The sequence below is a fragment of the Lynx canadensis genome, chromosome B2 (genome assembly GCF_007474595.2).
Source record: "Lynx canadensis isolate LIC74 chromosome B2, mLynCan4.pri.v2, whole genome shotgun sequence".
NCBI classification, from domain to species: Eukaryota; Metazoa; Chordata; class Mammalia; order Carnivora; family Felidae; genus Lynx; species Lynx canadensis.
The window spans coordinates 120,387,300-120,403,448 of NC_044307.1; the positions used below are offsets into that span (position 1 = coordinate 120,387,300).

The 16,149-nt window shown below is 38.0% G+C and overlaps 1 protein-coding gene across 1 annotated transcript; it reads right to left on the minus strand.

Annotated features, from left to right (window-relative positions):
* Positions 1-950: 950 nt before the first annotated feature.
* LOC115513435 (trace amine-associated receptor 2) lies at positions 951-1,931 on the minus strand. Its single transcript, XM_030314621.1, has one exon. The coding sequence runs from the start codon at positions 1,869-1,871 to the stop codon at positions 951-953; it is 921 nt and encodes a 306-aa protein (XP_030170481.1). The 5' UTR covers positions 1,872-1,931.
* Positions 1,932-16,149: the final 14,218 nt, after the last annotated feature.

Genomic DNA, 16,149 nt, shown 5'->3' on the forward strand with positions numbered 1-16,149 from the left:
TGTGTGTGTATATATATATATATATATATTGAGTTTATATGTATATTTATAGTCAAATTCTGCAAATCAAGGCTTTTTTTTCTTTGTTTTTTTCTTCCTTTTCAGAGTCAGGTGTCAAACACTTAGCAGCACATCCCTGGTTGCAGACCACTAACTTCACTTCACAAGTTACTCATGGGCCTCAACTTATAGTTAAAAAGACGCTGAATAAAAACCTCATGGCTCATAAGTTTGAGTCCTGGGCTCTGCACTGACAGTGCAAAGCTTGCTTGGGATTCTCTCTCTCCCTCTCTCTGCCCCTCCTCTGCTCTCTCTCTCTCAAAATAAATAAACTTTACTTAAAAAAAAAAAAAGAAAGATTTAACCTCAGAATAGTAAATTCTAGTAAAGGTTTAATTCTCAGCTAACCAGTGACTGGTTCCTGACAGAATATGCATGTTTGAAATTATTTCTGTATTTATTTGCCTATAATTATTAGCTGTTGACATTTCAAACTATATCCGGTCAGACACGAAGGAACAAAAAACGAATGGAAGAATCACACAAAGTGCTCATGGTGGTAAGAGGCAGCAGGAGTTTTTAAGCTCGGTTTATGCTCTGATCCCTTCCAAATAGTATCAAAGTTGTGTGTTCTTTTCACACCATTCCTGGCTTTTCCTTGTCTTCTCTTTATCCTTCCAAGTTTCTTCCTCTTTTCTCCCTAGAAGTAATAGGTATATGAAGTATTCTGAAGAAGAGGGATTTTGGTTCAAAGAGAAGACTCTTTTTTTTCCTCTCAAGTCTTGGAAACTAAAAGCTTGCCTTGGTAGCCAAAATCACGCACACACCTACACACACATATACACACATGCACACACATATACGCACATGCACACACATATACACATGCTTTAAGTGACTTTATTCTTCTACATTCCTGTGCTTTTGCCTCATTTCACTCATACACAAGTCTATTCAGTTTCTTTTTGAGTAAACAGATCAGTAGTATGGAAACGTGAGCTGAAAATTTTACCTAGTAAAATGCACTTCAGCGCTCTGAGAAACCAGGGATAGAAGAAACAGTATATTAAGGGATTACACGTGGAGTTAAAATAGCCAAACCATGTCAAGGCATCAAACAGAACTACAGGAGTAGAGAAGTCCAAAAAGGGATCCAATAAAATTGTGAAAAAACAGGGAAACCAACATAGTAAGAAAACGCCCATCACTATTCCTAAAGTTTTGGCCGCTTTTTTGTCTTTCCTCATTTGATTATTTTGATTTTCGGGCAAGCTATTGATTGCTCGAGCATGTTTTCTTGATACCGCAAAAATCTTGCCATAAATCCCCACCATCACAGACCCAGGAGTGAAGAACCCGGCCATGAACAAGGTGGTCCCCCATAACTTGTTGAACATCACTGGACAGGAACTGGAACAGGCCACCAGTATATCGTAGCCCTCAATCCCGTCGGCGTAGGCCTCCGAGAAGACCACCCCGAAAGCAAATGCTCCGGGAACCGACCAGCAGAGAAATAGCAACCGCCTGATGAGGGGAGTCGTCATTTTCGTGGAATAACGTAAAGGGTAGCAGATAGCATAAAATCTGTCAATAGCCACAGAGCAAAGATGGAAAATGGACGTTATGCTAAGCATCAGGTCAAAACTGTAATGAATCTTGCAAAATGTAAGCCCGAAATACCAGCAAGTCTCCACCGATCTGACCATACTGTAGGGCATGATGGTGAGCCCCAGGAGGAAGTCAGTGACTGCCATGGAGAGGATGAGGAAATTGGTTGGTGTGTGAAGCTGCTTGAAGAAGGAAATGGATATTATCATGGCGAGGTTGCCAAACACCGTGATGACTATGGCTGCGGCCATAAATGAATACATAGCAGCTCGGACACCCAGTGGCCTTTCATTTTCTGGGCAAGATCCATTTCCATATCCAGAGCAATCCAATATTTCCTTCAGAAAAAGCAAGAAGACATGAAATTTTGTCAGATATTAATCAAATATTCTATATTTTATGTAAGTTTTCACAGAACAACTCAACAAAAGTATAGAAGACTCAAGGAAGATAATTAATTTATGCTGAAATATTAATTACAATCTTTCTCATTTATTTATCTTAACTTTCATTTGCAACTTCACAGAATTTTAACTTGGGTTTAAATGATTTATTTGCTTTATACTTTCCTGGATTCAAATTATACCACCAACATTTAGTAGGCTCTTATTTTATTCCAGGGCCAGAAATGAAAAAGAAGGAAGAGAGGAGGAAGAGAGAGAGAGAACTGGGAGGTGAAAGGAGGGGAAGAGAAGAAGCAACAAGTTCATTATCTACTTTATTATAATTGATGCTCCTATGTTCATAGAAAGAATGGATATTTATTAGACAATACATTCACTTCTTCCTCAAATAAGTCCAGAACACTTAATCAGCTTTTATTTGAGTACAGTCTACTGCCTTGTGGGACCAGGATGTTATTATTATTTGAAAATTGTTTCATTCATGTGTTGTATTATTTTCATGGTGTTTTGATTTTGTTCATGCCAAGGTTGTTTAAAAGGGGAAGAATCAGGGGCGCCTGGGAGGCGCAGTCGGTTAAGCGTCCGACTTCAGCCAGGTCACGATCTCACGGTCCGTGAGTTCGAGCCCCGCGTCAGGCTCTGGGCTGATGGCTCAGAGCCTGGACCCTGTTTCCGATTCTGTGTCTCCCTCTCTCTCTGCCCCTTCCCCGTTCATGCTCTGTCTCTCTCTGTCCCAAAAATAAATAAACGTTGAAAAAAAAAATTAAAAAAAAAAGGGGAAGAATCATTTAAGGATGTCTAATGACCGGGTAGAATCATTTTCAGCCAGTCATGGAGCCCTGACAAGCATCTCACCAGCCAGAGCAGCTGAATCAGACATGGGCAGAGGCCAAAATTGGACCACTCTCACTTCTTTGGGAAGAACAAGTACACCTCCATGGTGCTTCTCCTCAGAGCCTTGGGCAACGCGTATCATGCAAAATGAAAGCCGAATAAGTTTTAGTGTGTGAGTCGCAGAGAAAGCTATAGGAGCAGGTGGTTAGTGAGCTTCAGGACAGCTAGGCATCTCCACTCCTTCCTTGTGTTGGCCCAGTATCTTCATTTTGCATATAAAAATCTGCATGATGCTATTTCCATGTATATTTGGAAGGTAACATGTTCATGAATTAGGATAACTTTCCTTTTTTTTAAAGTACGTTGGGGGAGAAAACACTAATACAAAAAGAATAACTGTTAATACTGCTGAGAGTCTGTGGCCATCGAGGACTTCACACATATCAGACCTGACCAGTTACTAACAGATAAACCAATAAATTCTCAGCCCCTGTGAGCACCATCAGACACTGAGCCACAACTGTTTACAGAGTGCCCACAACACGCAAGACACAATGAAAGGAACAAGAAAGCTTGAGCTAGTCCTTGGCCTCAGAGATTCTACAAAACAACTGAAGAGGCAGAACTTAAAACCTAAATGACTCTGCACCACAGATAAAAACCAACTGTGGAGATTAACTGATCTAAAAGGAGTCTAAGCAAAATGTGCAAAGGTAAAAGAAATGGGTGAGGGAATTTCAGGCTGGGGTAGACAAGAATGCTCCGGTGAGGTTGGGACTTTCCATTTGGTTCTCAGAGGGTGAGTGGGATTTAAACAGAAGAAAGAAAGCCAGTTATAAGCAGAAGAAAAGGTGAAGGAAGATCTCGAGGTTGGTTGAAGATTTTTGAAAGTCATTCTCAGGGTCTCCAGAACATAACAGAGAAAATAGAGGGTTGGGGAGAGGATAGAGTGGGAGGCGGGAGGGTGTCTAGTTTCACTGTTGCCCCCAAGCCAGTGGTCTTAGCCAGTAGGTAGTCAAGGAGCTTTCCCATTTTTCTCAAAGTTAAGCAGTGATTTTAAAAAGAAAAAATAAAGAAAGCAATTAAGATAGCTGCAGGAGGAGAATGAGTGCAGATCTGAAATTAAAAGCTTTCTCCAACTGATTCTCTTTTTGTTGAAGAATAACTGACATACAAGACTCTATTCATTTCAGGTGTAGTGATTTGATATTTATATATTATAAAATGGTCACTACAATAAGTCTAGTTATCATCTGTCACCAGGCAAAGTTGCTACAATGTTGTTGAGTGTATTTCCTATGCTGTGCATTATATCCCCATGACTTATTTATTTTATAACTGGAAGATTGTACGTCCTAATTCCATTCACCAATTTTGTCCATTCCACCCATCTCCCTTCTGATGACCATCAGTTTGTTTTCTGTATCTGTGAATCGGTTTCTGTTTTGTTTATTCGTTCACTTGTTTTGGGTTTTACGTTCCACATATAAATGAAACCATATGGCATTCGTCTGGCTCTGCCTGACTTATTTCACTTAGCATAATACCCTCAAGGTCTATCCAAGTTGTTGCAAATCGCAAGATTCTTTCTCTTTTAAGGATGAATAATATTTCAATGTAAATGTAAGGACCACATCATTATGCATTCATCTATCAATGGACATTTAGATTGTTTTCATATCTTAACTATTGTAAATAATGCTGTGGTGATCATAGGAGTGCATATGTCTTTACGGATTAAAGTTTTTGTTTACTTCAGGTAAATACCTGGAAGGACAATTACTAGATCATATGGTAGTTTTGTTTTTAATTTTTTGAGGAAACGCCGTACTATTTTCTGTAGTGGCTACACCAGTTGACATTGCCACCAACAGTGCCCAAGGGTTCCCTTCTTTCCACATCCTTGTCAACACTTGTCATTTCTTATCTTTTCGACAATAACCATTCTCACGGGCGTGAGATGGTATCTCATTGTGGTTTTGATTTGTGTTTCCTTTAGTGATGGTGAGCATTTTTTCATGTGCCTGTCGGCCATCTGTATGTTGTTTTCTTGGGGGAAAACAAAAAGTCTATTCGAGTCCTCGGCCTATTTTTCTTTTATTATTTTGTTTTGTTTGTTTTTTTATTCTCTAGTTAGTTAACATACAGTGTAGTCTTAGCTTCAGGAGTAAAATCCAGCGATTCATCTCTTACATATGATACCCAGTGCTCTGCCCATTTTTTTAGTTAGATTGGGCTTGTTGTTGTTGTTGTTGTTGTTTTTCCTTCTGTTTGTTTTTGTTTTTTATTTTTTTGACATTGAGTTGCATGAGTTGGCTGTTCACCTTCCAACTGATATTCTGGATGTTAATCCTCCAACTAATTCTAAGTGTTGAATCCAAAGCAATTATATCCTACTTATCCTTCCTACTCTGGGGTTCTATCTCCCCCTAGACAGAACTAATAGCCTAACTGTGAGATGGGACACATTTTAGCAATGGAGCTAAAGTTAGAGAAGGAGGAACATGACTGTTTACAACCACAGAGGAACGCTACCAAATTGCATTTGGGGTCTCTGCCAGCTAATGCCCTAACGACTATTTACAGAAACGACAGACTTAATCTTGAAAGACAGTTTTGCCAAAACATTTTCATCCCCAAATTTTTAAAATGTGTACCACTGGTTCACAAGTTACATTCAGTTTTAGCAGCTACTGTAGCAGTTTCTATTACATATGTATCGTTCAGCCTGACATTCTCATAGGAAAGAAGGTAGAAGGAAAAAACAAGAGGCAAGGAATTTCCGCCCCCCCCCCCCTTTTGGTACCAAGTTTTTTAACCAATTACTTTAGTCACCCACGTGCTTACCAGTTAAGTATCAGCACAGAAGAAAATACTTTAACAGTGCAGGCTTGAACTGCACAGATGGATTTACCTATATGTGGATTGTTTTCAATAGTCTAAATGTAGTCTTTCTTTTTAATGATGTTCTTTTCTGTTTAATTTTTAATTTTCATTATTTTTTTCATTTTATTATTTAAAAAAAATTTTTTTTAACGTTTATTTATTTTTGAGACAGAGAGAGACAGAGCATGAATGGGGGAGGGTCAGAGAGAGAGGGAGACACAGAATCTGAAACAGGCTCCAGGCTCTGAGCAGTCAGCACAGAGCCCAATGCGGGGCTCGAACTCACAGACCGCGAGATCATGACCTGAGCCAAAGTCGGCCGCTTAACCAACTGAGCCACCCAGGCGCCCCTAATTTTTATTTTTGACAAAGAGAGAGAGAAGGGGGAGAGGGGCAGAGAGAGAGGGAGACACAGAATCCAAAGCAGGCTCCAGGCTCCAAGCTGTCAGCACAGAGCCCAAAGCTGGGCTCAAACTCAAGATCATGACCTGAGCTGAAGTCAGACACTTAACTGACTGAGCCACCCAGGCTCCCCTTGAATGATTTTCTTAATAGCATTTTCTTTTCTCTGGCTTACTTCATTGTAAGAATACAGCATATATACATATCACATATAAAACATGTGTTAATCAACTATTCATGTTACCAGTAAGGCTTCCAGTCAACGTAAGCTATTAGTAGTTAAGTTTTGGGGGAGTCAAAAGTTATACATGTATTCTTGAGTAGGGGTGCTTGGTGCCCATAACTCCCAAGTTGTTCAAGGGTCAACTGTACTATGAAATAGAAAGGAGGGGCACCTGGGTGGCTCAGTCGGTTAAGCGGCCGACTTTGGCTCAGGTCATGATCTCGCGGTCCGTGAGTTCAAGCCCCGAGCCGGGCTCTGTGCTGACAGCTCAGAGCCTGGAGCCTGTTTCAGATTCTGTGTCTCCCTCTCTCTCTGCTCCTCCCCTGTTCATGCTGTGTGTCTTTCAGTCTCAAAAATAAATAAACGTTAAAAAAAAAAGAAATAGAAAGGAAAGTTCTATTTTGTTGGCTTATTTTTAAGCCACTTTACTTCTTAAAAAGGAAAGCTAAGAGAAATAAATAATTTCATTTTAATGAAAATGGCACACACACACACACACACACACACACACACCACAGAGTATTCTTGTGCTAAAGGCAACTCGATGACAATACATTTTAGGGTTTAATTGCAAACTTTTTGTGTTCCTGGTTTAGTGACTTTCCTATTATAATCAGCTTACTGTCCATTTTTGAAAGTCATACTCAATCCTTCTAAGCTTCAGATCATAGGGTGCAGAGCTTACCTCCCTTTAATATTCAGGAAACTTACATAGCCAACAAGCTCTAGGAACCTTAATAAAGTTCTTTGAAATGCAGAGCATGATGTGTATGTTAGTATACGTCATGAAGGGTGCTCCTCATACCCCTGCCACAGAGCAGAAAGGGTCACAGTGGATGACTATTTGATGACTTCATCAAATAGGACTTTTAAGTAACTTCCCTCTAAGCATCATTGTCCTGTATGGTGTATTTGGCACGTTTCTTGCGTGTGACATCCATCAACAATTCAAACATTTCAATGGTCACATCTTTCACATCTTTTACAGTGATAGTCTGTGAATGCTAAATGCATAAAATGATTCTTTCAGGACTATATTCTTCAAGTATCATTAAAATTTTTTTAAACCAGGGCACCTGGGTGGCTCAGTCAGCTGAGCGTCCAACTCTTGATTTAGGCTCAGGTCATGATCTCATGGTTCGTGGGTTCAAGCCTCATGTCAGGCTCTGTGCTGTCAGCATGGAGCCTGCTTTGGATTCTGTCTCTCCCTCTCTGCCTCCCCCTCCCCCACTGGAGCATGTTCTCTCTCTCTCTTTTTCTCTCTCTCTCAAAATGAATTTAAAAAAATTTTAAACCTGTTAATATAAGCATATATAGCTACATGGATGTTAATAGAATTAAAGCATAATCTTTTCTCCATTGTTGGTATATCTACAAGAAGAACAAAAACTAAAGACGCAGAACACAATGAATTGCCTGCACATTCACGAATAATTAATAAATATCATGCCTAAAATTTATTCCACTGTATTGTTAAAAATAAAAGTGCTTTCTACACTCCTGAGAAAGTGATTAAATTGCAAGACTATGTCTGCAATAATAAAGTATTTTCTGATTTTTCTAATGTAATCTCTTGTCTCTTTACCTTATTAAATTGGTAAGTGCTTCCATATTAAACATTCCTCTGCTTTAGCAACCATTTTTTCAACTTTTAACAGACTTTAAAAGTCCTTCTTCTTGCAAATCATTCTTTCTACCTTTCTGGAATTATTCTGCCCTTATCCAAGCTTTTGTTTTCTTTCAGTTTTTCAATTTCTATCAAATATTCAATGGTAATGAATCTTAACATATTAAATAACACACATGAACAGCCTTAGCCCAATGCCTGATATACAAAGAACACTATCAAGATGACTTTCTTTTCATCTTTCTTCCTTCTTTGTTGGGATGAACATTCAAGAATATATTTCACCAGAAAATATTTTTCCTACAAAAATAAAGGATTGGGGTTGTATGTAAAATCTGAGGTCTGCTTTAATCCTCTGCTTCACTTAGGTTAATGACAATGATAATTTACTCAGCCATTTGTGAAGAGGTAACACTTTCCAGGATTCTATATCTTCTTCCCAAGAAACGTATTATACTGCAGAGCAACATATTATCCCGTTCACATAATAAAAAGACTCTGCCTTTTATTAAAAATTCATATTGAATTGTGCACCTACTATCTTTTATATTCCTACACATTCTCCCTGCACATGACAAAAATGCAAAAAAGAAGAATCAGGTCATGAATAATGCTGTTGCATAATACGAATGACAGTTTACTTCCTAACAAAACCTCTGGAAAGAGAAAACACACAGGTCTGTCCTTAATCCCTTCTCCACATACCTGTTGTATTGTAGATGAGGCCATTGTTAATCAAACTCCTTCTAGCAAGATCTTTATTTCCTTGTTTCTTTTCTAACCACTGTGAATGTTTATATGGAACTAGAAGACCTGCACTATGTGAATGGTGCTATTCTAGAATTTATCAATTAATCTCAAGGGAATTGGGACTGAAATACTTAAGAGAGGGGGGAAAAAAGCAAAAACAAACCCTTGCTTTCTAAAGTCTAACAGCTTAATAAGCCTAAACCACTCCTCTATCCTCTCAGGAGTCTCTGCTGCCTAAGTTGTCATCATCTGAACCTTTGGTCCCTAAGTCCACTATTACATAATGACTATAAAAATGCATCTGACCTGTTGCATTTCAGGTGGCCCTAAGGAAGCTGATCCCAACCACACAATGATTCCAGTAGAAAAATGGACATGTGTCCTCCAACTCTTTAGGAAAATCTGAGATCGTCACAGTTCGTATTTGTTTCACATTCCAGCCACTGAGAAGAGGCCTTACCATCCATTGTTTTTCTTTTTCTTTTTTCCCTGGCAAAAATGTGATTAGAAGAACAATTCTCATCAACCCTCTTAGACCAGGAAGAATGGGGCAACTTGCTGAATTCTCTTATTACTTTAAAAGTTTCTCTGTGGATTTTTGTGGATTTTCTATGTGGTTAATAATACTATCTATAAGTAACTATGGTTTTGTTTCCTCCTTTTCAATCCTTTAGGCTTTCAGTTCCTTATTCTTAACATATTGTGCTAAGACCTCTAGAACAGTGTTGATTAAGGTACAATTACAAAATGATGAAGCAGCTTTAAAAAAAAACTCATACTTGTTATGACTGTTAAAAGTCTTCTGTTCTTTTTCTTTTTTAAGTTTTATTTAAATTCTAGTTACTTAACATATAGTGTAATATTAGTTTCAGAAGTAGGACTTAGTGATTCATCACTTACATATAAAACACCTATATAACTTTTCATCACGAGTGCCCTCCTTAATACCCATCACCCACTTAGCCCATCCCTTGCCCACCTCCCTTCCAGCAAACCTCAGTTTGTTCCCTAGAGTTAAGGTCTTTATGGTTTGCCACTCTCTCTTTTTTTCCCCCTTCCCCTATGTTCACCTGTTTTGTTTTTTTTTAATTCCACACATGAGTGAAATCATGTGGTATTTGTCTTTCTCTGACTGATTTTGCTTATCATAATATACTCTAGCTCCATTCATGTGATTGCAAATGAAAAGATTTCATTCTTTTTGATGGCTGAGTAATATTCCATTGTATATATATATATATATATACCATATCTTCTTTATCATTCATCAGTCTATGGACGTTTGGGCTCTTTTCATAGATTGGCTACTGTTGATAATGCTCCTATAAGCATTGGGGTGCATGTGCCCCTTCGAATCAGTATTTTTGTACGCTTTGAGAAACACTGAGTAGTGCAATTGCTGGGTCATAAGGTAGTTTTATTTTTAACTTTTTGAGGAACCTCCATACTGTTTTCCAGAGTGGCTACTTCCAAGTTTTCAATCCCACCAGCAGTGCAAGAGGATTCCCCTTTCTCCACATCCTCACCAAATCTGTTGTTTCCTGTGTTGTTAATTTTAGCCATTCTAATAGTGTGAGGTGATAGCTCATCATGGTTTTGATTTGTATTTCCCTGATGATGAATGATGTTAAGCATCTTTTCATGTGCCTGTTAGCCACCTGGATGTCTTCTTTGGAAAAATGTCTATTCATGTCTTCTGTCCATTTCTTAACTGGATTATTTGTTTTTTGGGTGTTGTTCAATAAGTTCTTTATAGATTTTGGATACTAACCCTTTATCAGATATGTCATTTGCAAATATCTTCTCCTATTCCATAGGTTGTCTTTAAACGTTGTTGATTGCTTTCTTTTGCTGTGCAGAAGATTTTTATCTTGATAAAGTCCCAATTATTCATGTCTGCTTTTGTTTCCCTTGCCTCTGGAGACATGTCTAGTAAGAAGTTGTTACTGTCAAGGTCAAAGAAGTGGCTGCCTGTGTTCTCCTCTATGATTTTGATGGTTTCCTGTCTCACATTTAGCTCTTTCATCCATTTTGAATTTATTTTTTTTAATTTTTTTTTAACATTTATTTATTTTTGAGACAGAGAGAGAGCATGAACAGGGGAGGGTCAGAGAGAGAGGGAGACACAGAATCTGAAACAGGCTCCAGGCTCTGAGCTGTCAGCACAGAGTCCGATGTGGGGCTCAAACTCACGCACCGCGAGATCATGACCTGAGCCAAAGTCGGCCACTTAACCAACTGAGCCACCCAGGCACCCCTTGAATTAATTTTTGTGTATGGTGTAAGAAAGTGGTCCAGTTTCCTTCTTTTGCATGTTGCTGTCCAGTTTTCCCAACACCATTTGTTGAAGAGGCTTTTTTCCATTGGATATTCTTTTTTGGATATTCTTGGATATATCTTTTTTCCATTGGATATTCTTTCCTGCTTTGTCAAAGATTAGTTGGCCATACATTTGTGGGGGTTCTCTATTCTGTTCCATTCATCTATGTGTCTGTTTTTGTGCCAGTACCACGCTGTCTTGATGATTACAGCTTTGTAATATAGATTGAAGTCCAAACTCATGATGTCTCTTGCTTTGCTTTTCCTTTTCAAAATTGCTTTTGCTCTTTGGGGTCTTTTGTGGTTCCATACAAATTTTAGGATTGTGTGTTCTAGCTCTGTGGAAAATGCTGATGGTATTTTGATAGGCATTGCATTAAATGTGTAGATTGCTTTGGGTAGTATAGACATTTTAACAATGTTTGTTCTTCTGATCCATAAGAATGGAATGCTTTATCACTTCTTTGTGCCCTCTTCAATTTCCTTCATTAATTATTCTATACTTTTCAGAGTACAGATCTTCTACCTCTTTGGTTATTACTAGATAACTTATGGGTTTTGGTGAAATTGTAAATGGGGTTAAATTTCTTTATTTCACTTTCTGCTGCTTCATTATCGGTGTATAGAAATACAACAGATTTCTGTATATTGCTTTTGTATCCTGTGACCTTACTGAATTCATGCATCAGTTCTAGGAATTTTTTTTTTTTTTTTTTTGGTGGAGTCTTCCGGGTTTTCTACATAGAGATTATGTCATCAGCAAAGAGTGAATGTTTGACTTCTTCCTTGATGATTTGGATGCCTTTTATTTCTTTCTATTGTCTGATTGCTGAAGCTAGGACTTCCAGTACTATGCTAAATAACAATGGTGAGAGTGGACATCCCTGTCACATTCCTTGACTGTAAAGAAACACCTCTCATCCTCCATTAAGGATGATATTAGCTGTGGATCCTTCATATATGGCCTTCATATATGATGTTGAGGTATGTTCCATCTATCTTTACTTTGTTGAGGGTTTTATCAAGAATGGATGCTGTACTTTGTCAAATGTTTTCTGCATCTCTTGAGGGGATCATATGGTTCTTATCCTTTCTTTTATTAGTATGGCATATCAGCTTGATTGATTTGTGAATATTGAACCACTCTGACAGTCTGGAAGCCCAGGAATAAATCCTACTTGATCATGATGAATAATTCTTTTTTTCATTTTTTAAGCTTATTTAGAGAGAGAGAAAGAGAGAGAGAGACAGAGAGAGCCAGCAGGGAAGGGGCAGAGAGAATAAGAGACAGAATCCCAAGCAGGCCCCACGCTGGCAGCCCAGAGCCTGATACAGGGCCCAAACTCACAAACTGTGAAATCATGACCTGAGCTGAGATCAAGAGTTAGACGCTTAACCAACTGAGCCACCCCGGCACTGCCTGCATGGTAAATAATTCTTTTAATGTGCTGTTGAATTTGATTGGCTAGTATCTTGTTGAGAATTTTTGCTGCCATGTTCCTGAGAGATACTGGCTTGTATTTCTCCTTTTTAGTGGGGTCTTTGTCTGGTTTTGGAATCAAGGTAATGCTGGCTTTGTAGAATAAGTTTGGAATTTTTTCTTCCATTTCTATTTTTTGGAACAGTTTCAGGAGAACAGGTATTAACTCTTCTTAGATGTCTGGTACAATTCCCTTGGGAAGCCATCTGGCCCTAGACTTTTGTTTATTAGGAGGTTTTTGATTACTGATTCATTTTCTTTACTGGTTATGGGTCTGTTCAAATTTTCTATTTTTTCCTGTTTAAGTTTTGGTAGTTTATATGTTCCTAGGAACTAAAAGATCTTTTAAAGATGATATTGTTCCAAACTGTTTGGGAACTCCTGCTTATCTTTTATTCAGACACAAAAAAAGTAGCCTTATGGTAGTTAGTATTCATTTTTAGAAAATAAATAGCATAGTTTATTACTCAGTCAAATCACTGAGACTTTGCTTTAATGGTTTCTTACTGTTTCTGAAAATCCAAATTCATATTAAAGATTTTTACAAATATATGTGTATTTAATCCGCAAAAAATAGGATTAGCTTTACTTTAGTCTGATAATGACTTCTCACTACTCTGAATTAGTAAAGCTCTCACTGTGGCAACTTGTCACTCACATGCTTTGTATTGAAAGTGTCAGTGTATATTGCACTGCTGTACTCTGTTTCCAGTTTATTTTGACCCTTATCCTTCCCCAACCCAAACATGTGCCAGCAAAGTAGATTTTAAGCAAGTAATTTTTTATACGACAAAACAGAAAGGAATTAAGGGAAGGAAGGAAGGAGGGAAGGAAGGAAGGAAGGAAGGAAGGAAGGAAGGAAGGAAAGAAGAAGGAAGGAAAGAAGGAAGGAAAGAAGGAGGAAGGAAGGGAGGAAGGAAAGAAGGAAGGAAGGAGGGAAAGAAGGAAGAAGGAAGGAGGAAAGAAGGGAGGAAGGAAGGAAGGAAGGAAGGAGGGAAGGAAGGAAGGAAGGAAGGAAGGAAGGAAGGAAGGAAAGAAGAAGGAAGGAGGAAGGAAGGAGGAAGGAAGGAAGGAGGAGGAAAAGAAATGAGAGAGGCATGAAAGGAGAAAGACACCCATGATACACTCATGCTCAAAACTCCCCAGTGGTTTCCTTTCTTAGAATAACATTCAAAGACCTAATTTTAGCTTAAAAGGTCAGCCATTCTGGCCATCTATTTGGTCTCATCTTCTGTAACTTTCCTTCTTAAAAAAAAAGGATCAGATATTTGAGAAACAAATCCAACTATGAGCTGTTTTTAAAGAGATGCATTGAAAACATACGGATAGAGACATTTTGAAATTAAAACAAAAATTAGAAAAAATATTCCAAACAAATATAAATCAAAATAAAACATGTGTAAAACAGATGAACATAAGGGAAGGGAAACAAAAATAATATAAAAACAGGGAGGGGGACAAAACAAAAGAGACTCATAAACATGGAGAACAAACTGAGGGTTCCTGGAGGGTTTGTGGGAGGGAGGATGAGCTAAATGGGTAAGCAGCATTAAGGAATCTACTGAAATCATTTCTTCACTATATACTAATTTGGATGTACATTTTAAAAAATAAAAAATAAAGTTAAATCAAAAAAAAACTTGTGTAGTTATATTAATATAAGACAGTATATATGTTAAGGGCAAAAGCATTACGAATGAAAAGGATACATAACAGAAAAGAGTTCCGTTTCCCAAGATGATGTAATGCATGTAAATTCAATCAGTCTACAAATCCATAAAGAAAAAAACTAACCAAACTACAAAGAAAAATAGACAAAATCCACAATCTTTGTGGGATCTTTTAACACATGTCTATCAATAAATGAAAGGATAAGTACCAGGAGCACCTGGCTGGCTCAGTTGGTCCAGCACGTGACTCTTGATCTCAGGGTCAGGAGTTTGAACCAAGCGTTGAGCGTGGAGCCTACTTAAAAAAAGAAAAAGAAAACAACATTGTAAGGAGAAAAATGATAAATACAAATATCAGTAAGATTTTAAATAAGTAAATAAGTACAATACAACAAAACAACTGCAGACCACATGGTCTTCTCAGGCATACACAAAACATTTATAAAAATTGATAAAATACTGGGATATAACATAAAGTCTCAACTAATTTCAAGGGACTGACATTGTATGTGTCAGGTTGTCAAAACACAGAGCAATTAAGCCAGAAACAAGTAACTAAGAAAACCCCTTGTCTTGGGATATTAAAAACATACTTCTAAATCACACATTGACTTGGGGCGCCTGGGTGGCACAGTCGGTTAAGCGTCCGACTTCAGCCAGGTCACGATCTCGCGGTCCGTGTGTTCGAGCCCCGCGTCAGGCTCTGGGCTGATGGCTCAGAGCCTGGAGCCTGTTTCCGATTCTGTGTCTCCCTCTCTCTCTGCCCCCTCCCTGTTCATGCTCTGTCTCTCTCTGTCCCAAAAATAAATAAAAGGTTGAAAAAAAATTTTTTTAAATCACACATTGACTAAAAAGGAATCAAACATTGAAATTGGAACTTATTTTGAACTAATCAATGAAAAAAATGTATTAAGGCATGAAAGAGTCATCTAAAAATAAAAGCGAATGGGATAAATTTTCCCTTAATTGCTAATATAAAAGAAGAGAGACTGAAAATTAGCTAAATAATCATCCATATTAAGAATTTAGAAAAAGAGCAGTGGAGAGGCTCAGTTGGTTAAGCGTCTGAGTCTTGATTTGGGCTCAGGTCATGATCTCACGGTCTGTGAGTTCAAGCCCTGCGTTGGGCTCCATGCTGTCAGCGTGGAGCCTGCTTGGGATTCTCCTCTCTCTCTCTTTCTCCCTCTCTCTCTCTGTCCCTCCTTTGCTCATACTCTCTCTCTCAAAAGGAATAAATAAAAACTTAAAAAGAAAGAAAAAGAGCAGTGGAATACAGAAAGAAAAGGAAGGAAAAAATAATAAAATAACAGGAGTAATTGATACAGGAAACCAACATACAATAATAGAAAGGCTAAATAAAGCCTAGCTATTTTTGGGAAAGAGAGAGAAAGAGAAAATACATAATATCAGAAATAAAAGGCATCTGAATATGTGTAACTATATATTCAGCAAATATTAAAAAAGGTCATAGGGCATCATGGACAACTTTACACCACAAATCTGAAAACCCTTGTGAAACAAACTCCTGGAAAAATATGGTTCATAAAAACTGACTCAAGGAGAAAAGGAAGACAGTCTGTTCTACAGTGTGTGTTTCCAGAATACACATTAGCTCATATCCAACTGATCCGTAGTAAGATGATGTCAGCGTAATTCAGAATTATATTTTGATTCTTATGTGATCTTTCCCAACACATGAAAGTTTTGAAATAATTACGGCAGGCTTCCTTGCAACTAGAAAAAAAAAAAAAAAAAAGGTCTTAGCAATATATAGAGGTCTTAGGGATCTTCCTGAAGCGAGAGGTAGCGGGTTTGGTGGTTTTGAAAACGGCTCTCTTAGCCACAGCTCTAATCCCTCTGGGGAAGCCGAGGGTACATACGAAAAGGCGGCAGTTATTTCCTCTGATGTTAACTTTTTTTTTTTCTAATTAATGATCCATAGCATG

What these genes read in the sequence shown, in the direction of transcription:
- LOC115513435 (XM_030314621.1), bottom strand. Translation starts at nt 1,871, where the DNA reads ATGTATTCATTTATGGCCGCAGCCATAGTCATCACGGTGTTTGGCAAC.